Raw genomic sequence first — 26666 nt, 5'->3', positions numbered from 1 at the left:
CTTTGTGGTACGATTCCTTGACGGTTCGACGCCCCCCCCCCCCCCCCCTTTTAGGTTGCATTCAAGGCCACGAAAAGCTCAGTAACATGAGAGTTCAAGAAAGAATGCATTCAAATTGTTTTAAGGAATGATTAATAGTATTTACAATATATTTGATGACAAACGCAGGCAACTGCATACACAACAGGGAGCAAGGAACGCGAGCTCTACTCTCCACACAGACGGCCCGATGTACTTTACAAAATGAGTACCTTTAAGAGCTTTTCCTTTAAGGCCAACGTACGGTATATGATCAGTTGCGATTCCATAGAATCCCATAGTTGAACCAAGCTCAGCAGCGTATTGTTGCTTAACCTTAAAAAATCAGCGATCTTCGCCTAGTCACCTTAAAACATCACTTTTCAACAAGGTGTCAAAACGCCAAATATTGTTCTAGGGTGAGGACTGAGAAACACTTAAGTATTCACAAAAGCACATCATGGCCATCACAAAACAATGATCAACACCCCAATTTACAGCGCGTGTAGGCTTTACCTCCATACCAGAGAAGACATCCTTCAAAAACTCATTAGCAACTTGATAGTCTTTTATTTTTAATGTTGTTTCTCCAGCGTTTCCAGTTTGATGTGAAAGCATTAAATCCTTAAATAATAAAGAAAAAAAAATATTTACATTTTTCAATAAAACTGTAATCAATGGATTATTAAGCACCTCTCACCGTCTGGAAGAAAAATTTAAATACAGGGAAACTTGCCATTTCTGTTGGAAAAAAATACATGGCATTAACATCAGATATTTGTTTCTTGAAAAATAAAACAAAACCCCTTTAATATATATGTACAGAATGCTCCTGAAATGTGTTTTCACTTTGCAAGTAGAAAAGGCTTTTAGGATCATTTCGGTCTCATTTCATCAAGTTGATATTTTTTTTTTCCTCTATGCTTCAAGTTTTAATGTTCTCTTAAAAACCCACCGCAGACGTGCTGTTCAACAGGGTCTTTGAGAAGATCCCCAACCGTCCCTAGATTGAGAGGTAAAAGGCAGAAACATCGGCAGGCAGCGGGAGAGGGATGGCTTAGAAGGAAGCATGCTGACCTTCCCCAGCAGCAAAAAAAGGGCAAAAAAAAAAAGGTGAAAGTCCATCCCATCATCAAAAGCAGTTTCATGCCCCCCTCCACTGAAGGAAATGGGAGGCAAAATCCATCCATTATGAGAAGTCAGTAAATACCATGTTCATCAACTTCATCCTCCTTAATGTTAAAAAGAATACCAACCTTCTCGCATACACACACACAAAAAAAAAATTCTTAAAGAGCTCCATGTTTGATCTGATGTTATAAACCTATAGGGCATGATCGCAGTCATGCTTTCAGAACATAATATACAACACTTATTTTTTTATAGTATGGTGCAGTGTTATATACCATCTTGCAGATAAATTACATTGAAATTTAGAGCAGTGCAGGTTGGTATTTTCAAGATTTTTTTTTTAACTACTTAGTAATTGACAGCATGTTGCTATTAAAGCATTTAAGCATTCATGTGAATCATTTCGGTATCCCCATTTTTTTTTTTTTTAAACTTTATTTAAGCTTTTTTTTTCCTTTTAGTGGCCATGGAATTGGCACAAGAAATATATAGAAGTCAAAAAAGTGTAGTTTTTATCCACAAAAGTCTCTGTCAGAGAAGAGGTTTCATGAGAATGAAGTTCAGCTTTGAAGTCAAAAATCTTCCTCTGTTCTCCACACACTGAAGCATTGCGCTTAGTTGTTGTCAGACTCTTCCTCTGCCTCCCGGAGCCAGGTGAAGAAAGCGGTGACAGACTTGAGGGCCACACCCTTGCCCACCTGCTCAGTTGGGTCTTTGCTGGACTCCCACTTGTAGAAGGCCTCTTCTTTAATGACGTCCTCGTCGTACAAGGTGTCGAAGAACGTGCGCAGCAGGTCTGACAGTGAGAAAGTGGATGAGAAAAAGCAGAATTATGTACCAGCAAGCACTGCTGCTAGTGCCATGCATCTAATTGCTGAACTACACCTCCCAACTCTGCTGCACTTCCATTCCGTTATACTTGACATGCCTCAAATCTCACCCTGAACACACTTGTAACTGTAGAACTGTAAAACATTGCTATGAAGCAGCTTGCAGCAACATGTCTGGCCATTATTTCTGAATGGGTTACATGTCCACCTCAAAAGGTTATTTCAAAAACGAAATGTTTACAACTGTAAACAACTTCATTCTCAGATAAATATTAACAAAACAAAAAAAAAGGTACTGACTGGCTGGCTGCTCCAGCCGGACCATAAGAGCCTGGAGAGCATAGAGTGCCTGCAGCTCCTTCTGCTCATTCAGCAGGTACTTCTGCAGGAGCTTAGCCCGCTGGGTAATCTGCTCCACATCTACCTTGTAAGGGTTCTCACCTAGTGGAGAGGCAATTCAGAATGGGACCATTAAAATGAGTAAATATAGAAAAAGTAAACAAATTTGTCATTGACTAAAGGAAGAGAAAAAGAAAAACAATGAAAAATAGGCAGGTTGCACTCACATATAATAGCTGATTGGCACACTGACGTCATTAAAGCTCTCACAAACTGGTTCGAGGCTATCTTCTGCTCATCAAGGTTTGCCTGTAAGAAGTTAAAATATATAATTCAGGTAACCTTGCAGCTTATCTAAAATCACATAACTCCTGCTCAGACAGTTTTGTTCTGCAGGCACAAGTCATGATCTACCTCCACCCAGTCATGGATCCTCTGGTTGCTGGCTTTGTCCTCGATAAGCCTGTCCAGGATGCGGCTCAGCTCCTCTGGAGTCAGCTCCTTCTTGCTTGGCTTCTCTGACTCCTCTCCCAATGTAAACTCCATTTTCTACCCAGCAGGGCAGACAATATAGTGAGAAATTTAAGTTTGCCACATCACGTTACTCCTGCTAGCCTCGATCCAATTACATTTGGCCTACTAGTAATCTAGCCATATATTAATTAGTAGTTTTAGTACCCATTCTGTCACAAACTTGTTCACATCCTCATCTTCCTGAAGGAAGTCCTTCCAGTTGAGTCCTGCTTCACTCCACAAGGCTCCAACTTTTTTCTGACTCTGTATACAAGAAAGACATTTACTGGGGAAGCTCAACATGGGCATTGCTGGTACCAATCCTGCTGCTAGGCCCAGTCAGGTCACTTACCAGTCCTTTACAGAGCAGGTTGAGGATCTGAACCAGCAGGACAGCGGCTTTACCTATAGGCAGCAGAGGCTTGGACACCTCTCTATAAAAACAACAGAAACTTACACAGTCTGATAACCAAAATGCATTTGATTGTCAAATCTGAGGTTTCATGGTCTGTGTGGGTCCGGAGACTGGGTCAGTGGATAAGGTTTCCTAAAGGTGGTGACCTACCTGAAAAGTTGGCCCATGTGAACACCTCCCTCATGCAACATAGGGGTGATGATCTCCGCCAGGTATTGCCAGATGTGAGGAATGTCAATGGCCATATCATCAGCGACTTCTAAGATCTCCCGAAGTCTGAGGAACAAACCAGAGTTGGAGTTTTTTTTTTTCTGCATTGAGAATGAGAATGAATGATGGTCTTTACTCTGTGCAGTCACACTGTTAAACACTTGAGTATTTTGATACTGTTGAGGGGGAAGTAAATGACTTAATATACAGTACTTAATCTACAATTAACCTGTTTTTTTATGCTTCAATAATTAGACTTTTCACACCCCTAAAAGGGGAACCCCCCCCCCCAAAAAAATCTAATCATGATTTGGTCTGCTTCACCACTAGATGTCATACTTGCCCTTGCTTATAGTCTGTAATCTTCACTAAGTCTCAATTTCTATGAAAAATTAAAAAAAAAAACAAACAAACAAAAAAAACCCTTGCCAAGGTAAGTGCTTCAGTCAAAAGATCACCATGATCGGTTATAAGGCCCCTTTATCAAAACTACCAACGTTAGTTCCATCAGTGCAGGTCAGTGGCCCAGAAACATGGCACAAAATGGAGGTCATTGTTGAATGTTCACATTGCTACATTATAGGCATCCAAGAAACTTAAACTTCTCATTAATAACCTAGGCACTGCTGCCTGGACATGCTGAACCACTGAGCTGCCATCAGTCTTCTCTTTCGTTCAAGGCAGATTTGTTCATTTTCACAGTGGGTGGTCAAGTGTAAGTTTCCAGCAATACCTCTGCTGATTAATGAGAAACATCTGCAGCACAAGTAGATGCCATCAGAGGGGTTTTAAGCTATATTTCCTTACACTGTTAGGAGGCTACCTAGATAGAACATTTCTGGTGGGGGGGCTATTATTGTGTACAAGAGTCAGTCATTTGAAAGGGAGTAATCGCATTAGGCATTATTGTCTCGACACTGGTAGCAAATGATGGCTGCTGGAAACTACAAAACTCCACCATATTTCAATGAAAAAAAATCCTACAAAAGTTAAGAAATGTGGAGGCACATTTCAGAACTGTAGAAAAAGAACAAGCTTCATCTGTAGCATTGCCGCTATATGAAAGAGTGAGTTATTCAGTCCTTGAAATTCCCGCAGATGAATATAGGTAATGATGGAGTGAATACAATATTAGTGTTTGACACTTTCTGAAAGAGGAGTACAGATCAAAATGTATGTTGAAATCACAGGATTCAGCCGTTATTGACATCCTGCAACCAAACTGTAGGAGAGAACTGACGATCAGCGTGTGAGGATCAACCTAGGCAAAATAAAGGAAATCGCAATGCAAAAAGTGTGAGAAAGCTCAGGTTTGCCAATGGAAGAGTTGTACAGTGAACAAAAAGCCAAAATTCCAGTCGCAATAGGGAACTTAAGCAGTCCCTATTGATATTCATTTACTTTAAAAAATTAAAAAAAAAAAAAAAAACAACCCACAAAGCGCAGGTACAGTCCTGGACACTGACAATGATAAAGCTGTAAAGCTTTTGAAGCAGCTAGTTCAACTTGAACTTACCTCTTCAGGACACTATTGTGTTAACAGAATGAGTCATTGTAAAATGAAATTCTTGATGAGGCTCTTACGTTAACAGAACATGAGAGTGAATAAAAAATAGAACATGCTATTGAAGCTACATAAGACCGTTGGACAAGCTTCAGTGGAAAAACTAAAACCTACCTTTATTGTTAATTGGACAGGCCGGTATTTCAGTCCTCAAAGAAATAGTGATGAAATACATCAGGTACAGCAAACCCAAATCTGCTGTGGGTTTACCCAAGACATCAAGTTAGAATAATACAGTGGCAGTGAACTTGCATGGACAAAAGCCAAGAGCATCATACTACTGACCACATTACATGCTTTAGCGCAAGAAGTACAGTGACCACCAAGAACAGAAGGGTGTAAATCACTCCAGTCATTGTTGGATAAGTGTTCATGGTCCTCCTCAAAGACTGATTAGTGAGGAGGAAATAAAAGACATAGTTGAGAACTTCCAATACTGAAGTTCAGACTACTGCAGCTTATAGCCCACAGGCCTTTTAAAAGTGAAGAAAGAAATTGAATGCAACTTGAAAACTGCCTGAGATTTGACTGACAGTGAAGAAACCCATTGTAAATGGCTATATTCCCATCTGGTTTTTGGGAAGAACCCAAATTTCCCCTCAATTCTCACTGATAAGCCAAATGCTCTGGTGGATTCCACTATAAGCACCTGGGTGTTATTGCACATTGCAGCATTATATGCTGCAAGGAGAGCTTTTACATAAGCAGAATGCTCTGACAATACAGAGAGAATTGCATAAGCAACTAGAACCAACTGATCCAATAGCATGAGACTGGGGGCAAAAGTACAGTACAAGTGCCATGACCGAAAAAGTCCCGATATGGTCACGGCTGACGGTGCGGTGGTATTTGTGAGGGACCAACATTCGAGCTCATCACTACAGGTCGCAAAAGGTGGATGCATAGTCATGAAAATAATGTGCTGCCAAAGAAGAACTTAACAGCTGGAGGAAAAACAAATGGTGAGTTTGATGAAGTGAAAAAGCCAAAAATTGGTAAATACAAGTTGTGTGTGTACATTTAAACAGCGTGATGACCAAAGCCAGATGCAAGAGGCTATGAAGAGACATTCAAGAACTGCCCTGTGCCTCAGCCTCTCTATGAATGATCATGGCAGTGAAAGAAAAAAGAAAATTTAAACTCCATGGTTATCAAAGTAAGTGACCCTATAAGTGTTTTACTGGCTAGGTGATTTGTGCAACGTAAAAGGAGTGCCTGCTTGTTACGTGGACAATGATTTCTGCTGATATGATTCACAACCATTTTCCACAATAGTTACCTGAAAGCTTCTTTCCAAGCTGGTCAAAAGAATACAACAGCTTCAGCTATGCTGATATAGAATTTCATACTGTGGATGGTGAAACACAACTGCAACGAGATTCCTAGGTAAATAATCTTCAGTCCATTCCTATGGACTCACTGCAGCATGATAGCTCAGCAAAACTGATGTGCTGAAATTCAAGACAGGCCAAATCCTGAAGGTTAAGACAGTAGAACTGTGCAAACTCTTCACTTTATTGATTAGTTTGTTTACACAGTGAAAGGAGAGGAGAGAAATATCGGTGACCATAAATATCAGTGAATAAGTTGACTGCAAACTAGTAACGCATGTAGGCAGAAAACTAGGTCCTGCAGCGTACTGCTGTAACTGCATTGAGGCTGGATAAGGTGGTGTACTCAATGTAAATTTATTTTACAGAGCTATCAATTCCTTTCAAGGATTGCAGCTTTCAAAAGGAAGAAGCTAACATGCTAATTTCATGGCTAAAGTGAGAGAACAGGAGTGGAATGCGTCCATTAGGCCAGTAGAGATAGGTGATGGGGGATGGGGGATTTCTAGCCATCAAAAGAGAAGAGGCTACATTTTTTTCTGTATCTCAGGCACACAGATGACTGAGCAGGTGAGTACACTGTCATGGCCATGTCTAGAATGTTACATCCAGATAGGACTGTGCCAGTGGCCTGGGTATGGCCTTATTAATTTGGCAGGCCAGTGCGGATTTGCCACTTTAGAAGTATGCCATGGCATAGTAGGTAAAAATTGGTGGCTCATAGTACACTGACAATGCCAGTGGGAATGGGTACAGCCTTAAATCACAACTGAGGCCAACACAATTTTATGTTTAAAGAGGCTCGGTAAGTGAAAGGATTGTGGTTTCAAAGTTCACTTTGAGTCATTGGTTTAATTTGATGAAACTTTGATGAAGGTAGGTGCCTAAATGGTTTATTTTGAGTGAAAAGGGAGATCTGGGCCCCATGGGCCCCATGTAAAACCCTAATGATTTGGCACAGGATCTCATCTTATCCTGTATATAATTACTACCAATTTCAAAACATTTTATATGTATTTAGTCACTCCTTTCTGAGAAATCCTTCAGATGGTGGAAAGCTCAACATGCTCATGGAAGAAAATCCAAGATTCCTATCAATCTGCTAGCAATCTAAAAGCATTAAAAGGGCTGCTTTATTAACCTTATCGCTTAGATGGTATTGATAATGCAATCATCTTGGCTATGCTCCATTCGGATGGAGGTGCAGGTGACAAACAGTAAAGTGTGCGGACATCAAATCCACCAATTGTGTTAGAGAAGAGAGACTTCTGGAAATCAGCAACATTTAAGGAGTTTCTCCATTGTGAAAGGATCTAGAAGATTCTTTGGTCAGCCAACAAAGCTTGCTAACAATTTAACCAAATGGGGCCCCTGCATTTGTTCTCCTTAAGGCACTGAGTGAATGAGAATGGGAACTTAAGACTGCACAAACAGACTAAACTAAAACTAGTAAAATTTGTTTGGGGGTTGGGCTATGATTCCTGCACAGTCATAACAGAGTCAGTAAACTTTGATGGAGTATCGCATTTGCCGTTATTGTCTTGACAAGGTGTAGGTTTTCAGTGCTGAGAACCAAGCGTGCCTGCATGCAATTCAATGCTGGTTAGAACCATCTATTTAATTATAGCTGAATTACAAATGCAACCATAATAAACAGGCGAAATAGGATGAATGCAGGCAGCTCTGCAGAACTAGAGACAGCTCGTCCTCTAAGGGGAGCCATGTGGCATGTGACGATGATGCTCACCCTTTGTGGTACTGCTCTGTGGGCAGGACGCTGTTGCTGATGAGTCTGTGCAGCAGCTGGCCCATGTGCTCCCTGGCGATGGTGCTACGCTCCAGTGTGGACTCCACCCCGTTCCGCACAAACACAAAGAGTAAAGAGGGGCTGTTCAGCTCCTGCACGCACTGCACCGCCTCCTGCAGACCATGGAGTGAAGTGTCAGCCATACACACACTGGAACATGGTGTGCATGAAAGTTGTATTAGCTTAGCTAACCATTTCTTCAAGTACTATTGCACAAAATCCACATTCCCAATAAAGCTTGACGGGTGATGAGAGAACAATTCAGTTTAACCCTCTACTATTCATCCGATTCACACAATCAAAGTATTTTTAATCATAGAATGGATAATATATGCTATCTGAACAGAATAACCTGGCTGTTAACTGCCAAAACATCACTGGAGCTTCTCACTGTTTCTCAAATCACTTTGAAGTTTTAGCCAGATTGTTCCATATTTGTTGTATGGTGACAAACAAGAGTTCAGGCCCCCATGGGAAAGGGGAATCCTACAGAATCCTGCTCTTGCTGAAACAATGGAGACAAAATTGCTCCATGCACACAACTGACACCTAATTAGGCAAAGATGATGTATTTGATTGCTGTGGGTTTCTTCAGATACTTGATGTAACATTCTCTTAACACAGATTGCCAATAATGAAAACTGACTTTTGAGAGACAACATAGGCACCACATTCAGCAAAATCTGGTCGCCTGTACAGGAAATGCCTTGAAGGAATGAGATTTAGGTGACATTTTATTGTAAGTGATTATGCAATCATACTTGAGATTATTATTATCCATATTATTACTCTCCTCTTTTGTACTCTTGCTAATCTGAATATATGATTCATTTTGCTATTCTGCTTTCAAATGTTATCTTTACATATCCTTTCTATGAGTCACATAGAAAGGATATGTAAAGATAGCATTTGAAAGCAGAATGCATCAACTCAATTTCTTCCCAAACTTTATTTTGGAAAGGAAGTATATAGTGGCTGTTAATTTGTATTACCACACTGAGTTGTTGACATAGTTCCATAGGGCAATAGATTGCACATGCCTAGTACAAGTGTAATGCTACCTAAATAGACGAAGATAATGTGCAGTAGCCTTCCATAATCCATCCTCAATTTGTGCACGCTAATGCAATTAAATAGAGTTCAGTGAGTTTAGTACTGTTACAGACATGATCGTTAATGTATTTCAAAATGAAGATATTGAGTTGGTAATCTTTTAACTGGCCTTCAGGCAAATGACAATATTTATATGCAGGCTAGAATACTTTATGCAATGTTTGTGCATAGGAGAATTGTATTAGCTGTTCATTTCCAAGGACTAAGGAAGTGCATGTGTATGCTTACCTATGTATAATTTGTCCCATATACCGCTAAACTCCTGTTAATTTACTGTTTGGTTGACTATCATTTACTTCCATGTGTTTCCAAGTGTTTCTAAGACAAGCGGCGTGATTGGCAGCTGTTTCATCAAATAGAGAAGAGTTAGACGAAAACGTAGACCCCTTTAATGTTTAAAGGTCTGCGCACTGTGTACTGTCATTTGCTTCAGTGTTAGCAGATAGCATGGCGCATCGGTTTGACGCTGTTTGGCTAAACTCGTATAACCATAAGAATGATATGATGATTTTATCAAAATGTTTGGACATCATGGAAAGGAAGAGGCTTATTTTAGCTGCAGTTTATGTGGAGATGTTTAGGTGCTGCTAACATGGACTAGCTTCGATGGTTGCATAGTAAATCACTGAATGTTTCCATTCACTGCTGGAAAAATTCATAATCTTGCTACAAATTCTAAGTATAAATGAGAAAGTATACCATTTTTTACAGTATTACAGCATTTACAGTATTAGCTTTGTGTGCATTTAGAGAGGTTTTTGGACACTTTGGAGAAGTCTAGGACACCTACTGGAAAACATTGTGTAGCTAGTCATTTCATGCATATGCTCAAAACTTTATTACACAAGACCCTGGTGAATCAGGAAATGTAGAGTATGAGTGAAAATGAATCTCCAGCATCAATACATATTATACACCCAAAAAATCAAAGGCACTTTGTTTTTTTGACATTTTCTTCTGTATTAGATGAGCTCAAATTGAACCTAAATGATGGACAAATAAGCCTAGATGTGAATGGATGTCTTGTCCCAAGTGTCTACTTCAATTTGAATCCTGAACGATCATTGTGCTATGTGTACAATTTCAGATATCTAGTGTTAAAGTGAACAAGTACAAATCGTTCAAAAATGAAAAGGACTCAAAAAGGAGTTTAAAAAATAAATAAAAACAGAAATGTTCCTAAAGCAAAAAAACCTGACACACTGTGCTGGCATTTACCTTCAGGTCATTGATGTGGAGGTATTCCTCGATAATGGCTACAGACTTCTTGTCCAACTCCTCTTCACTCAGAGCTGGTTTGACTGGGGTGGGAGGTGGCGTTGGAGCAGTCTCACGCTTTGCTACAGAACCCAGAACAGAACAAGAACAGGTTAACACACAGAATTTTACAATGGAGACTGTGCCAGGATTTCCTCTAAAACCTCCCTAAATAATGGACCTTGAAAGTAAGCAACACAAACTGCACTTCAACAGCATATACTGATCCACTTTGCCGTAACTGATGATTTCCTGTCTGATGCCCTTACTTGGACCTGCAATATTATTTAAATTATAACTTTAGGTAAAATGGTTCAGACAGACTTCACAGAAGTGTCACTCAAAGGATCCCAAAGCACTTTGCCAAATGGAAAGAAACAAAAAACAACTGCTAGTGATAAAACTGTTGCATCTGTGCTTCTCCCACACAGGGGAAGATACTTCCCCTCACCCATCTCCTTGCTCATGGCCCGGTCGCGGCTTCCCCTCTCGTCGGTCATGCTGGCGACACGGCGCACAGTGTCGGTAGCTCCGCGGCCTTCACCACCTCGAGCGCGCTCATCGCTCTCTCTGCTGAAGCTACGCTTGGTAACAACTGGACGGTTTCTGTCCAGGCCTCTCTCTCTGTCCTCACGGCTGTCTCGCCGGTCGAAGCGCTCAAATCTGTCGCGGTCATTCCGCTCCTTGCTGGAGCTGCTTCTGCATAGAAAAAGAGAAAACTTGAAAGCATTGCTTTATCCTTCAATTTGATTAAAATGACCAATCAGCTGTGTTTCTCCTCTGCTCCTCAGTCCTACCAGCATCACTTAGTGGCTCAGACACATGGTGCCATATAGGTACTCAATGAAGCAGTAAAGTTCCTGCAGGAGAACAAAGGGCCTTCTTGATACTTGCCTGTGAGGTACCCTGCGGTCAGGGTCCAGAGAGGAAGAAGCTGATGAAGGTGCTGACTGCTGGAGGGCAGAGAAGCGGTTCAGGGTGCTGGTGGTGGACCTGCCAGATTCTTGAGAGAGGAGAGCACCAGATAAGAATGGCAAATCACCTGTTACAAGACCCTATACCTGACTGCTGTAATACTTGGCAATGATCAATATACTTTAGTTATCTTACAGGCTAGGTGCGAGGCAAAGCAGGCGACAGTATTGTCTTACCCTGTTCTCCGCTGGGCTTGGCTCCAGACCCACCACTGCTTCCCTTGCCCCAGCTGCCCCAGGAACCTTTCCCACCTGGGGCAAGCAGCTGATTGTTGAAGTCCAAGGCACCAGGCTGTGGAATGAGAACAGAAAATTAAGCATTGAAAACATTTCAGTTGGAGAAAATACCACTTAGAACAGTGTGTCTCCAATCACAGGTATCAAGCAGTGTCAGTCATGTTTAAAGTGAGGTGATATGGTAATGCCCTGCTGTCAGCTCAACCAGTAACACAAAGGGAAGGGCAAGCTTTTCCCTTAGGGAATCTGTAATCCAGTGCAGTTAGCTGAAACTGATGAATCCACTATCCTCTTCTACCTTGGTTATCTTGCTGAGGCGACTCGTGTCAATGGGTCGCGTCTTGGTAGTGATGGGCACCGTGTTCCAGCCCTCATCCTGCGGCTGGGTTATGCGGCCCCCGGAGGAGTGGGCCCCACTGCGCCCGCCACGCCCCTGACTGGAGTCCTTCTTAGACAGCAGCTGCTGCTGCACCTTGATCTGCTCCCTGTGCTCCTCCAACTCAGCCTCTTTGTGGATCTGGTCAATGGTCTTGGGGCCCTGGTCACCCCTCCTGGGAACCCAGTTATTCTACCATACAGGGAAAGAGAAGAGCACTTTAAAACACATTTAAAGTGGCAGCTTGGCATTGGGGTACAGGGAAAAAACAGAGGTAGAACATCAAGGGGATGAAGGATGGGGGGGGGGAAGACAGCTACAGCCAAGGAGGAGAGCAGAGGGAAGGTTATTACTTCTAAGCGGTCTGACCACATCTGCATGAATCTCAATTAACTCAACTTCTACGCCTAAAACATCAAAGCTGGTCAACAGCTGTTCCATAAAAGGTACTTGTACAGTAAATATTTGAGTGCAAATTAATAAAACATGAAGACTTGAGAAAGGGGGGGGGGGGTGATGTGCGTTTACCCGTCTGAGGTCCAGGACATCTTGAAGCATGAAACGGATCCTGGACGAGGTCTTCCTCTCCTTTATGATTTTCTCCATCTGGTTGAAGTACTGGTCCATACGGGGCTGTGTAGTCAAAGAGAAACTCTTTTAGAATGCAAGGCAAGTCAGCTTTGGGCTGACACCTAGTAAAAACAGCAATACATCAAGCATTAAAAGCCCATGATGGGAAATCCTGAGCATATGGTACCTTGGCCTTCTCGAAATCCAGGTCCTTGCCAATGGTGGAGAGGAGGCGGCAGAGGCACTCCAGGCTCTCCTCGTCGTGGTTCTTCAAGAGCTTGACGATGCAGTCGTGCATGATGGGCTCAGTCAACATCTTCAGCTTGAACAGCTCTCCGATGAATTTGATGTTACCGAGTGACCGGCGGCGGGCCTTGTCCTTCGCATCCTCCAGCTCCTCCACTAATCGCTGGCGCTCCTCCTCCTGGGCCAACACATTAGGGTTTGGCCCGTCATTACCGCAATGAGCACGTAAACACAATTAAAACGACTGGATTTCATGCTCACGTTACACTGCCCACAAGTGTGCACTTAAAGGTAGTTGTTCTATTGAGATGGTAGCACCTCTGATGCGGCGTCCAGCTCCTTCTGCTTGTGCTCAAAGATCTCATCGTCGTCTTTGTCCTTTTCAAACTCCTTCTGGCAGCGATTGAGCAGCAGCTTGCGGAAATTCACAGTAGCTCCCGTCTTATCTGAGGTGCGCACTTTCAGCTGGACACCGGGAAGAGCACAAGTAACAAGCACAAGTTAATAAGATTAATAAGTTAATAAGATTTTTGTGACTAACAAAGACGTTGCAGATGCAGAATCAACTTTCTGACCCATCTGTTAATGGAAGATAAGCTGATGATTCATGGGCCAAAGGATGGATGTGTGTTTAAAATACAACACACTTTTAACCAGCCATCACATCACAACCCCCACCCCAAAAAAACAAAAACAAAATAAAAAAACAGTTGTTTGGCTACAGCTCATTATGTACACTGAGGTAGGACTGTTAAAAGAAGTTAAGGTACCCGCCACTTGCTGTTTTGATTTTTTTTGCCAAAACTTTTAACCTACATTTAGAGATAAGACAGTATTAATTGTGGGCCCTGTTTGAAATATAAAAAAAAAATAAAATAAAATCAAGTGGCAGGGGGCTTTTTCAGATACGCCGCTAAAGCATTCCCTTTTATTATTTTGTGTCCATTGCCCATTACTTTACTGCATAGACATGATAAAGGTCAAAGCAATTAATTCCTCCCTGCCTGGCCAATCAGAAGGCTTGGGGTGGGCAGTTGCTCTGCTGTGCTGCTCTAACCCTCATGCCCATTTGGAGCAGCTGGAAGAATGTATGTGTGTTACAGCACCCAACTTAAGTAACAAACAAGATAGACATAAGACCCTGAGTTCCTCAATCCCATCACTTTAGTTAAACGTTGGTGGTCACAAGTGGAACCGGTTCTTTCGCTGTTGGCGTGTGCATGCTTGGATTGCCCGAGAAACACCGGCACTCACCCCCATGAGGCAGCGACACATGTTGGCATAAGCCACGGAGAAGTTGGGCTCGGAAATGGCCTTCTCGAAGATTAGGTCAATGACGCCCTTGAGCCGTTCCTCCGTGTCGATGGTCAGTTCCATCACCTGCTTCATCAGCGGCTGGAACATCTGCGGCGTTAGCTTGTTGAGGACACTACGCACACGCCGGAGCAGCTCCTGGGTCTTGGCCACCTCGGGGTCATCCTCATCTGTCTCAGGCACACGCCCGCGCCCCTTCTTTGTAGAGGGCTTCCATGCTTTCTCAGCCTTGTTCAGCTGGATGTCATCATTGAGGGAGACACTGGCAATAATCTTGCGTGGCTCTTTGCGCTGGCCCTGCTGCGAGCGCCTTGGGCCTGGAGGCTTGGGGGTTAAATCAACAGCTACAAGTCACAACAGTTCCCAGTCAAGGCAACTTAAAAGCACCAATGATAACATGGCTAGTAAACAATATAGAACAAATCATGTAGGGTGCTAACACCCAACCAGCCTTAAACAGCTTCCATCTGCCTTTAATGTGAGCATTTATGGGTGATGTTTCCCCAGGTAAAGGAAAGACTTACTGGTCCTCGCCCTGCTCCGGGTGGCTGTCTGCCCAGATTAGCGAACGATGGTGTGAAGTCAGGCCCACAGTTCATCAGGCGACTGGGGTCCAAAGGTCTCAGGGGCGTCTTATTAGCCTATAGTGTGTTGTGGAAAGTTGAAGGGCTGACACAATGTCAAGACATGGGGAAAAATTAGTTGCCAGTCATGAGAGTAACGCTTACCTTGTCCAGCACAACGTCAGTAATGTGGGGAAGGCCCTCAGGCTTGTGCATGCTAGCACTGATGAACTGGAAACGCAGCAGAAACTCCCTGTCGTACCGCTTCTTCTCTTCAGGGTTAATAGGCTTCCAGTGCTCTGGTGATGGGGACAGAGGAGGGTCACTTCATGTCATGCACTCATTTGGACAAAGCAATTCAGTAGTACTAAAGCTCAACAGCTGAACTTACTCTAAAATATCATTCCTGTCTGGATCAACATTCACAATGAAGCCAGTCTAACTTATTGTAAAAGGTTAAACCTTTGACAGATCTCTTCAAAATCAGTAAATTACATTTAAAAAAATTATCTAATTCAGAATACCGACAAAGTCCTTCCCAGTGGTTGTCTGGCTGTTCATAAATAGCACTGATAGCATAGACAGCAGCTTTTCAATAGTCTATTTCAACTCAGATAAAGATTCAAACAGTGATTAAAGGGCTTCAAGTTCAAGACTGAAATCTTTTCCCTCACCCTCTTTATACTGATACTTCTGTTCCGTGGGCTTAGTGGACTCAGGCTCTATGTTCTCCATGTCCAACTTGTCCTCCTTCTCCTCCCATGTTTCCTCAGGCTCCTCAGTGGGTGGAGCAGCGGGCATGGTGGGGCGGAGCTCCAGAGGCTGGGTCTGAGCTGCTGCAGACTCAGCGGCAGATTCTTTTTCCTCGGGCTAAGAGGGATAACATTCCAGAGACAATATTAATGCATCTGCATTAAAAATTCCACCAACATCAGTATCTGTACCTTTCAAAGTCGCTAATCTCTTGTAGTGCAGTCAAATCGCACATTCAGGCACTGACATCAACCTCTGGATCCTGTGTATATGCACCCCACCTTAAAAAGGCTTGCTCACATCAGACGGCACCCTTCCTTGACTATACATCTTGAGGATACCAAGTACATCTTGATTTGACTGTTGCTTATACCACATAAATTACTGTTAGCATTCAAGCCTGCCTCCACTTACCACACTTGAATTTTCTTGATCTACCATGCACTTGTACAAGGTTAACCATGGAAAATGACCTCAACACTAGCACTGATTGCAGTTTTGCCTGTTCTAAGTTGCTTTTTAGAAACTAATTGGCCAAATGTAGATTTCAGCTAAAACTTATTTCTGTCCATCAAGAGAAATGGCTCATACCTCTTTAAAGGCATCTAGGACATCTCCCACATCTTTGTTATTCAGATCCTTCAACTTCTTTTTCTTCTTTGGCACAGGCAGGACAGCTAGGAAGAGATGATAGTTAGTTAAGACCTACCTTTGAATGCCATCATCAGACTTGTGACCCTGCAGATATTTGTTAAGCATTATCCAAATTCTGTTGTTCATGACCCACAGACACCCTTACCTTGCAGACTCTCGTCGACAGGGCAGCTAGAGGCAAGAACAGGAGCTTCTTCTGCTTTCACATCTGCCTCCAGAACCAGTGGTGAAGGAACCACAGCAGGTGCTTTCTGCTGCACTTCAGGAGCCTCAGGTTCAGCAATGGGTTCGGCAACCTCGAGCTCAGGTTCGCCGCTGCCTTCAGGCTTCTCTTCGGGGTCCTGAGGCAGACCATTGTGAAGTGGAACATTCTCAGGCTGATCAACAGAGACCTCAGGCTCAGGAACAGGTTCTGCCATTGGGTCAGTGGTGGGCGTGGCCTCAGCAGAAGTTACCTCGCCACCATTGGCTATTGGAGAGGGACTGTCATCATTGGGCATGGCAGCAGCAGTAGAAGGTGCAGGCATTGGGTCAGAGACTGGCTGTGCAATTTCAGCCAGTGGCTCCAGCTCCTGTTCCCTCACCACCTCTGGCTCCGCCTTCTCCACATCCGCACAGAGCTGCTCCACAGGGGCTTCAGGCTCAATAGGCTCCTCCTCTTCTTGGGGCACTGCTAAAGGTAGCAGTGGCGCATCCAAATTGTTGCCCATCTTGGGCTCAGGAGAGGCGGAGCTGTGTGCTAGAGGAATGGCTGTCATATCAGGTGGCGGGGAAGGAGATGCTGAAGAATCAGGTGGTGAGGAGGCAGACGCTCCAAAGTCTTCGTCAGTGTCTTGTCCTAGAGTCACTGCACTTGTGGGTGGGGCTGATTGGACATCCCGGGCCAGTTGGAGATTCTGGCCTGGTTTAGGCTCAGATGTGAGAGATGCAGCAACCTCCAGGTCAGGTGTCTTAGATGGAGGTGGGGGGGTTGAGGCAGCTGCTGGTGGAGCGACAGGCTTCACACGATCATCTAAACAAAGCACAATTTAAAAATCGTATTTCGAATATTTCTAATAAGATTTCTGAAATAAAAAATTGAATCAAATTATAATAGAAATAGAATAAACATTTACCAGGTCGAATCACTACTGTTGCTGTAGGTGGCATGCTTTCACCATTTGTTTGGACAGGACCTCCAGCCTCTGGGCCTACAGTCTGAGGGAGATGAGAGGGGAAAATTCTTTATGCTGTATACAAATTTGGACCAATTACAAGCATTCCAGGGTAAGCATATACATAGGCATTAAATACCGAACTCACCTGAGGGGGCGTGGGCGTAGACGAATTTCTTGCACCAGACATGATCTCTTCTGTGACGTCACGTCCACCCTGATTGGGATCTCGTATTCTAATCTGTGGAACATGGTTTGGTGGGTGAGATCCTGCTCTCACAAGGCACTCAAGAGAAAAACTTTTCAGCTCCTCACCTGCTTGCGTTCTCGCTTGTGCTGCTGGGGTGGGGCATGCTGAGGGGGTGGGGCTTGCTGCTGCTGGGCTGAGCTCAACATCACCTGTGTGGTAGGAACTGAAGGCTGGTACTGAGCCTGTGTAGGGTAATACGTTCCAGCTGGAGGAGGAGACAAGGCATGATCAGATAACACCTTAGGCTCCACCCCACTAAAAAAAATAAAGACTTGATTTCCCCTGACCAGGAACAATTAAAGTTCACAATGCAGGGTTGCCCAATTGCTATGAGTTTACTCCGGAAGTCCTTCCATCTCAAGAGAGTTAGCCACTAAACAAAGGTTTGTTCCCACCTGCATCATGGACTCAGCCACATGCAAGTGGCAACATCAAATGATAAGGAACTTAACTAGATCAAAATAAGGCACAACAAACTGACCAGCTACAGAAAAGGAACATGCACACAGCTCCAGACAATGATGCACAAGGTAAAGCAATACAGACTCAACATGCAGTCGTCTGTTTCAAATTTTGCATTAAGGTTGAGCTTTATTTCTGTGTCACTTGGAAAAAAGCGCATTGCTTCATGGGCCTTAGAGATGCAGGTTGTCATGGAGACTATGGCAGCAAACGACAAGTGCATGCTTGAGAACTTTATGATTTCCCCCCCCCCCGCATTTCTTTTCACAAAAGGGACCAAGGTTGCAAGGCATGAGGACTGAGCAACAGACACAGGCAGCTCTGCATGCCAGACTCACCGGGATAGCCCTGAGAGGGGAGAGGGGCAGTGTGCAGAGAGAGACGGCCGTTCTCTCGGCCCGAGCCTCTCCCCCCACCCCCCCGCCTCTCCCTCGCTGCCAGCGAGGCCTCTGAATTCAGCCCAGGAGAGGAGGGAGGGAGGGAGGGGGGGAGAGAGAGAGAGAGAGAGAGAGAGAGAGAGAGAGAGAGCGAGAGAGAGAGTGTAAGAGTAGAAAGTGAATGCCAAGATCCAGCAGGAAGCTAATGTTATAAAGCACAATGGGGTTACAGAATCTGCAAAGTGAGATGAGAAGACAAAAAGGGAGACCAAGCACGGATCTTTTTATTCTTTTCTTTTTAATAAAAAAAATAGGAACAATCAAATGAGAACCCAAGAGTGGTAGAGAGAGAATCACTGGAGGGGACAAGTATACAGGGAGAATGGGTGTGGTGCATGAAAGAGCCTCTCACCATATGTAGAGCTATAGTCAGGATTGGTGCTGGAGTAGAAGCTTGTGGGAGCACCGGCCACGGAGAACGGCTGGGTCGGGGGCACATACGAAGCACGGTACTATGACAGACACATGGTAAAAGGTCATGCTACAGTTGTTTATCTGTTGCTGTTTCTGAAATTGATGATTTCAGCTTAGAAAGGAAATGGTTTTCCCATGTTGCACAGGAACACCAGAGGCCATATTAGAATTCCTGCTCACTGTAATGTTCTGCAGTCTAACAGCTTCCAAATAATTTTGATTTGCAAACAGATGTCAATGAAAACAATAGACCTCATGAAACAAAACCTTGCACAAAATGGCCCTGTAGCCCATCTACACGTTTTTTCCCCTGCTGAACCCCACTTGTTCAAGAATACCACTCCTCCCGTATCCCAAGCAGCATCTCAATGGCACTGCAGCATTACCTGTCCAGCTGGAAGGAAGTAGGCGGGGCCCTGAGAGTTGGGGAACTGCAGCTGCTGCTGAGGGATCATCATCACTTGGGAGCTGGTTGGGTACACGTGGGTGGGTGGAACCTGGCGAGGCGTACTGTTAGGTGGCACCCGTGGGGCGCCGCTGGGCAGACTGGGCCGGTTGGGGTAGTACGGCTATGGGAGAAGAGGGGTAAGATGGCGAAAGACACAAACTCAAACAAACCCCAAAGTGGAAAAATCTTTTTGGAAATACTTTTCCCAGCAGAACTAACTATGCGATATGTTCACTCAGTGAGCAACAATGTTTGTGTCATGTTTCAACTTTCTATAAGAAGTTCTTCCTAGACATTCAAGATCAGCCTCCTATAACCCTCCTTCATATTTGCCATCATAAACTAGATGTACTTTGAAATGTGTCATCAAGCAGAGAAAAAAAACAAAAACAAAGGGTGTTTTGCACAGGGCTGCTGCTTCATCTCCATCTCGGCACACTACAAGCAACCAGAAGTTTAACCTTCGAGCTCTGGTCCCAAATTGGTTTGACCTGACTGAAAATGAATATATGAGACACTCAGTATATGAAAGAGACGATGACAGGAACACTAAAATAAGAAGACAACCCGTTGCTATAAGCTTTGCATTGTTTAAAAAAGCCTTACACAACCTTTTAAATACACTTTTACACACGAGATGGTGCATACAATAATGTGAAGTCTACTGAGAAATGTACTTTCAAGCAAGGCTGCTGGGTTTGTTGCACTAAAATGAAATTTCAGCAATTCCTAGGCAATACCTGTCTTTACAAATTTTGCTTTGTCATCATGGCAGTTTCAGAACCTATGGCATACATTTCAGAGGCAGAAAAAAAAAGTCTGTGTGTGGCAATTATGCCAGGAAGATGGAGAGCCAGAGCATGCAGAGGAGACAGAACAGCTGTATAGAGCATCATACTGGCTTGACACCACAGAAAGGTGGTGGAGGAAAAGAGAGAGAGAGAGAAAAAAAAAAAAAAAAAAAAAAAAAAAAAAAGTGTGGCATTTACCTGCAGTGACCTGAATCCACCCTTCAGCCGCACCACACACAGCAGAGAGCAAGCAGAAAGAGGAGAGACAACATGAGAGAGAGAGAGAAAGAGAGGGCGAGCATGAGAGAGTCAGAAAGGAGGACATGAAGAAGCAGTTAATCAGTAAGCTGTTAGCAGCAGACACAAACAAAGCAGATGTATGCATGCATGCATTGGGACTTGGACTAATAGAACAGTGATGGCACAAAATATACTTCTGTACATGAAGACGGAACAGAGCAGACACTGTTCAATGCATGGCTACTGGACCCAGATCTATCAGTATGACTTATGCAGCAATAGAAAAAGCAGTGATGGGCTTGATGTTTTATTTGAATACTGTCAAGTAACAAGGCAATGTGTTGCCTGGGGTTTTGCCCTTTCCTATTCACGCCCTAGAGGTCTAGATTTGAGCAGCCATCTGTTAGTTTTCCCAGTGAAAATCGTTAGTACCTGTTGATGTAAAGCACGTGGCCCTGGGGCATACTGGTGGAACGGCAGAGAAAAGAGAGAGAGAGCAAGAGGTCACAGTTCAAAAGAGGCAAAAAGGACAGGCACTAGCTTGCATGCACAGATCCCTCAAACAAACAAAGCAAAATTCAGAGCAGACGCTTAGCTTAGCCACAAGAAGCACCAATACCTTCCCAGCTGATTAAAGTATGTATGCGTGTGTGCGTGCGTGCATGGTGCTGTGTACCTGTCTGGGCTGTGGCGCAGAGTTCATTTGTGGAGGTGGAGGGGCAAAGACAACAGAGGGGGGCTGGCCAGGGGGGTAGGCACCCTGCACAAAAACAATAGCTCAAACAAAGCAAACAGTTGACTCATTGGCCACTGCTACTGCCACCTTGCTAGGACTGACATGCATTACTGGTTCTCACCTGTGTCAGTCCTGGGGAAGGGGCGGGGTGGGGCACAGAAGGGGGTCCTGTAATAGGCTGCGGTGGTTTATTCATTTCACGTGGTTCTGCATGAGGGGGGCCTCGGACCTGCCTGCCAAACTGGAGAACAAGAGCATGAGTCAGGGGGGGAACAAGAAACCCCTAAAGAACAATGCTTTTAAGGTAAAATTAATTCAACTAACAAAGGAGAAAACAATGAATACAAAGAAAATTTTTAAAGTGCACTAAACAGTATATATTTACAAAACATCCTAGATAATAAAGAGAAAGAATGCTGAAGGATTACATACATCTGAAACTATTGTTAATCTCTTCGTATTAGCAGACTCAGTCAGGTCCTTGTGTAGTGTGTCCTGTATCAGATAATACAGGGGGTGAGTAAGCAGTGCGGTTTAACCATTAACGGAGTTTAAATTCTTAGGACAAGAGCTTGTGGTGTAGGCTATAGCATTTCAGTTAACAGGTTAGCTTCCACAGCTCCATAGCACACTAATGACTCACTGAACATGTACTCAGTTGACAATTTAAAATATTGCTTCAGCACTTGAGTATGCAAAGCACAACGTGCACCAAAAACAGGGGCCACATACTCAGGCGGCATCCATTTTCAGTGTGCAAAGGGTGGGTGTACACTGTCTTTACTGATAAGAGCAGACCCCACCCTTTTAAACTTCTGAATGCACACAACCTCCAACTAAACGTTCAGACATCTAATAAAGATACAATATACACTGAAGGAGGAAAATACGTCAATTTAACAAAATACATCCAAAATGATGTCAAATGTTCCTACAAGAACATCTGTTCATGTTGCCATCTAATCCACTGCATGATGCTGTGCTGCTCTCTCAACATAACACTGCGCTCCTAAAGGTCTGCTGCTCACGGGTGCCTGTGTGGATACCAGCTGGAGAGCTGAGGGCAGAAAAGGTTGGGTGTTCAAGGCCGAGAGGTTACGCAAAGCAGCGACCTCTGTCCCTTCAAGACGCCTCACACGACACAAGAGAGCCACCGTCACCCAGCCCTACGGTCTTGGATCCAGACAGATGGCAGCCAATAAACTCCCCATGAAGAGCACTACAAAGCCCTGGTGGGTCTGCTCTTTCAGGGAATGAGAAAGCAGGGTGAGGAGGGGAGGCAGGCTGCTCAGGGGAACATGGGTATAGTAGTCCTCAGCAAAGGAATTCATACTGCATGATTTCATCCAAACAGCTCAGGCGTGACCGTAAGACTATGCACTCTGAGCAACCTCCACTCTCAGCTCCACTGAAGAGGAATTAACTTACACTACGCATTACATAACATGAATGCTGGCATAGATAAAAGGTTTACATTTGCTAATAGCTGTCACTAACAAAATAGTAGTGTGTGGTGTTGCTGGCGCATTCTGTAGTTAAGAGGACGTCGTCTTCCAAAAAGCCATAGCCCCTTGAGAGCATGCGGGGGAAACCTTGGGTTCCTTGGATCGAGAGGAGTGGAAGAAAGTATCGGCATCAACATGGATGAGCGAAAATAAGAACAGGGGCAGTGGCACAGTATGGAAGAAGCTGTCATGGGATAGATGGTTTAGTGGGGGAGGGGAAGGGAAAGCAGAAACCCTGTGAGCCACAATACACAAATGAACTGGCTGCAAGCCGGTGGGGCGACACATTTCAGTTAAATGGATTTAGATGGAATGTGGATGCCTGTAATAGCATTCAAACCATTCACACTTCACTCAAACATCAAACTGAGTAACTAGCTTAACAAGAGAATATGGATGACTGATTTTGTGTGTGTACTTCAGGAAATTGCGGTGGGGCAACACATTTCAGTTAAATGGATTTAGGTGGAATGTAGATGGCTGTAATAGCATTCAAACCATACACACTTCACTCAAACATCAAACTGAGTAACTAGCTTAAGAGGAGAATATGGATAACTGATTTTGTGTGTGTACTTCTGGAAATTGCTGTTTGAATACAAACGTTTACTGTCACCAAAAGTAAGACTACAACTAATAAAGGGGAGGTGGGCGGGGGTGACGACTTCCTATTACACAAGTGCAGACCCTGGTCAACATTGTCAATGCTAAGTGAAACCAACACAATCTGAGAGACAAGGAATGGGAAACTGAAATCAGAGCCTAAATCTTTACAGACAAAACTGTAGAAGGCATACATGTCCTAATTATGATCCAATTAAGGGATATTGGTTTGAGTGTGAATTTACCAAGATGGCAACCAAGCACCACAGAACAGGGGGTGCCTGGCTGCAACTGCCCAAACCCAGTGTCTCCAACATTCAGTCCCTGGTTTAGATTTTTAAGCAGAATTGTCCTTTGTTTCTTTATAGACTCTGTGCTTTATGTACTGATGGGCAGATACTGGATATTAAAAGATGCTAACTGCTAGCAATCAAGTGCTTTTAGCCAGCAATCAGGAGTCACTTGAACTTTCTGGGGAAGAAAGGTCACTGAAACAACAAGACCTTGATGTTTAAACACCACAGGGGAGACCTTGGCTAAGTCTGAAGAACAAATTCTCTGACATACAAATTTGCTTATCCTCAAAACAGTATCACAGAAAAGCTAGTAGATGTAGCGCCCTGACTAAACACAAGGTCGCTAAAATGCACTACACAATCTCTTCACCATCCAATTAACAGAAAGGTCTAAGTTAATATTCAATATGCTTATGTAACTCATAGTTAACATAGCATTTTATATTGCTGTTACTGAAACTAAATTAAAAATTAGTCAAATCCTGGTAAACTATTCACAGTCCAGGGTTCTGCAAGGTACAATCAAGGTGTTTCTTCATGTATAATTAGCAAATATTTCTGAATGTTATAAAACAATTGCGCAAACGTGAGTTTACAAATTACTAGGGTACTGTTCCCTTTTTTCAGAAGTTAAACTGAAACACCATAAGCGGCAAAATCTAAGATGGATTTCAATTAAAAAAATTATTCTCAGCCAGAGGCTTTGCACATAAAGAAATCAACTGTAAAAATGAAAGAAAAAAAAAAAAAGAACGACTGAAAAGTTTATTTGGTACTAAATCTCCAAAGGTACAGCAGCAATAGCTTTCAATTTCTTAATGTTAAGCCATGTATTAAAAATCTCAGTAAAGATATCGTTTTAAATCGAAATGTTAGCAAGCAGGCCCGGCAAACCCTCAGTGTAGCGCAAGTAAAATCTGAGGAAAAACGCCAACAGACGTGTCAGCCTGCAGCCATAAACCACAGCCGGCTAACACTCAAACTTTACAGTTAGCGTTAGCATGCTAGCAACCATATGGCAGCCTCCACGTTACATTACGGTAAATTTGCCATGTTAAAATGACGAGACGTCGTTTGCGCCCGAGAAATTCCCAAACCCTGGAGAGACATATGCCTTACAACTTTTACGAACACCCACCATAGCAAGATCAGCCAGAATTAGGTCGCGGCCTACTATTTAATTTTGGTAACCGAGGCCCACCAGAGTATCCACTCTAATCTGACCAGATTCAACGTAACCAATGTAATCAATGAAAACACCAACTTAATATTTAGAAATTAAAATTATGTAGCCAGCACACAACATTAATTTCAACGTTGCAGTGGCAATACCCTTATACACCTTTAATCACTGTCTTGGACGCAACGCTATGTGGCATCGGGTGAGTAACGCCAGCTAAAACACTATTGCTTTGTAAAGGATACTTGGCTGGCCACGAGAAGCTAAAGATGAGTGAGAGTAACCCCGTAATGTACCTCTGGGTTTCATTTCATGCGTTGACATGTTCACTTGAACTGTGACCACAACGGGACAAACTCCATCAAGAATACACGAACAGTAAATCCCAATGCCCACTCAGGACCGTCATGTCTGGTTTTAAATAGAAAATCATTATGTTCTCGTCATATTTTTACATTGTGACTGCTTCAAACTAAATTGCTACTGCAAGTTTAGTAGATATCCAATATTTGTAGACTTACCATAACTTTATATTAAAGTACGGGGTGTAGGTTAAAGCTAGGTGGCTTTCACGTTAAGATCACGGCAATGTTGAAATAATTTGAATGACATGAGGGGAATGGGAGGTAAGAAAACCTGCTACGATAGCTAGCTGGCTAGCTAGCTAGCTACCACCTGACAGTTTACACGACCTTCTTGCCAAATAGACAGTTAGAACAAACTATTTCTTAGATGGTTAACAATACAGCAAGATAGCTACTTAGGTTAGCTAGCGAGCAATTCTCATGATAGATTCAGGGCCCACTTGGCCTTCATGATTATCAGTAACAAGTAGCAAGCAAAATTAGCTAGCTACCTAGCAGAGGCGTTGGGATTACTCACCCGGTGTCCCAGAAGAGAAATTAAAGTCGAGAAATTAAAATGTGTTGTTTATGTTTTACTGCAAGAACGTTACACGTCTTTAGATCCAAGGAAAAGTGTGGCTAATCGCTGAAAGCTGGTAGCTACCTGCTGTCACTTTACGTTTAAATCCCCGGTAGCGTGCAAAGGCAAAAAAGTGACAATATATAAAAAATGAATAAATATAGTTTTCAGAAGTAACTACTGATAACTTGGTTGCCTCCAGACCAATCCTCTTGATTGGAGGTCCATGTTTAAGGCGCGGATGGTGACGGATTGCCAGAAAATTGACCACACTTCTCAGATTAAGCACGGCTTACTACAAAACCATGGTGCAATACCTTACTCCCCTTGAGTCCACAGAGCCGGACGGAGCGTTTAGGAAACCGCATAGGTACTTCCGGGTTACTTGGGTCAGAATTGGGCCTTCTCAGTCACATGACAGGAACTATATGAGAGCACATAAAAGTTTAGTCGCAATCGTTTTCTTTGGAGTTAATAATGATTTTAAAACAGCTATTAGGTGTAAACAAAAATAAATGCAGAACATGATCTACACTTTTTATTCTGTGAAAACACAGATATTATTTACGATGGAAAAATCATATTTTAATTTTATAATTATATTTGTATCAATAACCAAACAAGCTGTTTTTAATACTATTCTTGTCAACATACGCATACAATTTGAATATACTAAAATTTTAAAAATGGCTTCTAATTGGTAGAAAAATCTAATTTAAATTTTCCACCTCATTCTATTGTAATAATCAAGACAGGCAGGACATTCTTACTTCATTCATTTTTTCATCAGTTGGTATATATAGCTTTGTCAAGTCAGAGACATTAAATAACTTTATAAAATTGGCATAAAATATGTCAGGCTAACATCACCTACAGCAGCGGTAATATGAAATTAGAATAAAAATGTATTGTGAAAGCTTGGTGGTAGGCTATAGTACTAAAACAAGAGCAGTGCAGAGGAACACAGGAAAATGGCATGAGAGAAAATGTAATCACCGGAGAATCCTTGAT

The 26666-nt window shown here is 43.1% G+C and overlaps 1 protein-coding gene and 2 non-coding genes across 8 annotated transcripts; all 3 read right to left on the bottom strand.

Moving 5' to 3' along the window:
• Positions 1-568: 568 nt before the first annotated feature.
• eif4g1a (eukaryotic translation initiation factor 4 gamma, 1a) lies at positions 569-25995 on the bottom strand. Of its 6 annotated transcripts, none has more exons than XM_035528152.2 (34): positions 25614-25995; positions 21580-21642; positions 21269-21388; positions 21088-21171; positions 20844-20876; positions 20370-20390; positions 19319-19501; positions 18871-18970; positions 18420-18530; positions 17685-17824; positions 17518-17610; positions 17331-17412; positions 16361-17227; positions 16153-16238; positions 15483-15678; positions 14974-15107; positions 14770-14886; positions 14186-14569; positions 13250-13396; positions 12873-13109; positions 12644-12748; positions 12038-12307; positions 11680-11794; positions 11423-11531; positions 10980-11227; positions 10490-10611; positions 8099-8271; positions 3397-3522; positions 3184-3265; positions 2997-3095; positions 2733-2867; positions 2546-2627; positions 2280-2420; positions 569-1945 (listed from the first exon to the last, which is right to left on the bottom strand). In XM_035528152.2, the coding sequence occupies exons 3-34, from the start codon at positions 21341-21343 to the stop codon at positions 1764-1766; spliced, it is 5079 nt and encodes a 1692-aa protein (XP_035384045.1). In that variant the 5' UTR covers positions 21344-21388; positions 21580-21642; positions 25614-25995; the 3' UTR covers positions 569-1763. The 6 variants fall into 6 exon arrangements, with proteins under 6 accessions (XP_035384045.1, XP_035384047.1, XP_081579971.1 ...); XM_035528154.2 differs by having other exon boundaries at positions 25740-25995; XM_081723845.1 differs by lacking the exon at positions 25614-25995 and adding an exon at positions 22083-24268.
• On the bottom strand, positions 3946-4018 carry LOC113591802 (small nucleolar RNA SNORD66). The gene has a single exon (XR_003412240.2). It is a non-coding gene; the product is annotated as a small nucleolar RNA SNORD66 (small nucleolar RNA).
• On the bottom strand, positions 11304-11377 carry LOC113591801 (small nucleolar RNA SNORD66). Its single transcript, XR_003412239.1, has one exon. It is a non-coding gene; the product is annotated as a small nucleolar RNA SNORD66 (small nucleolar RNA).
• Positions 25996-26666: the final 671 nt, after the last annotated feature.

The sequence above is a fragment of the Electrophorus electricus genome, chromosome 11 (genome assembly GCF_041902795.1).
Source record: "Electrophorus electricus isolate QZ-2024a chromosome 11, ASM4190279v1, whole genome shotgun sequence".
Classification (NCBI taxonomy): Eukaryota; Metazoa; Chordata; class Actinopteri; order Gymnotiformes; family Gymnotidae; genus Electrophorus; species Electrophorus electricus.
Note: the sequence above shows the minus strand (reverse complement) of the source record. Positions and strands in the feature narration are given on the sequence as shown.

Coding starts and splice junctions, on each gene's coding strand:
- eif4g1a (XM_035528152.2), bottom strand. CDS start 21,343: ATGAATAAACCACCGCAGCCTATTACAGGACCCCCTTCTGTGCCCCAC. Junction 18,531..18,870: donor TGACTATAGCTCTACATATG/GTGAGAGGCTCT, acceptor GGCTGAATTCAG/AGGCCTCGCTGGCAGCGAGG. Junction 3,266..3,396: donor CACATGGGCCAACTTTTCAG/GTAGGTCACCAC, acceptor TTGTTTTTATAG/AGAGGTGTCCAAGCCTCTGC.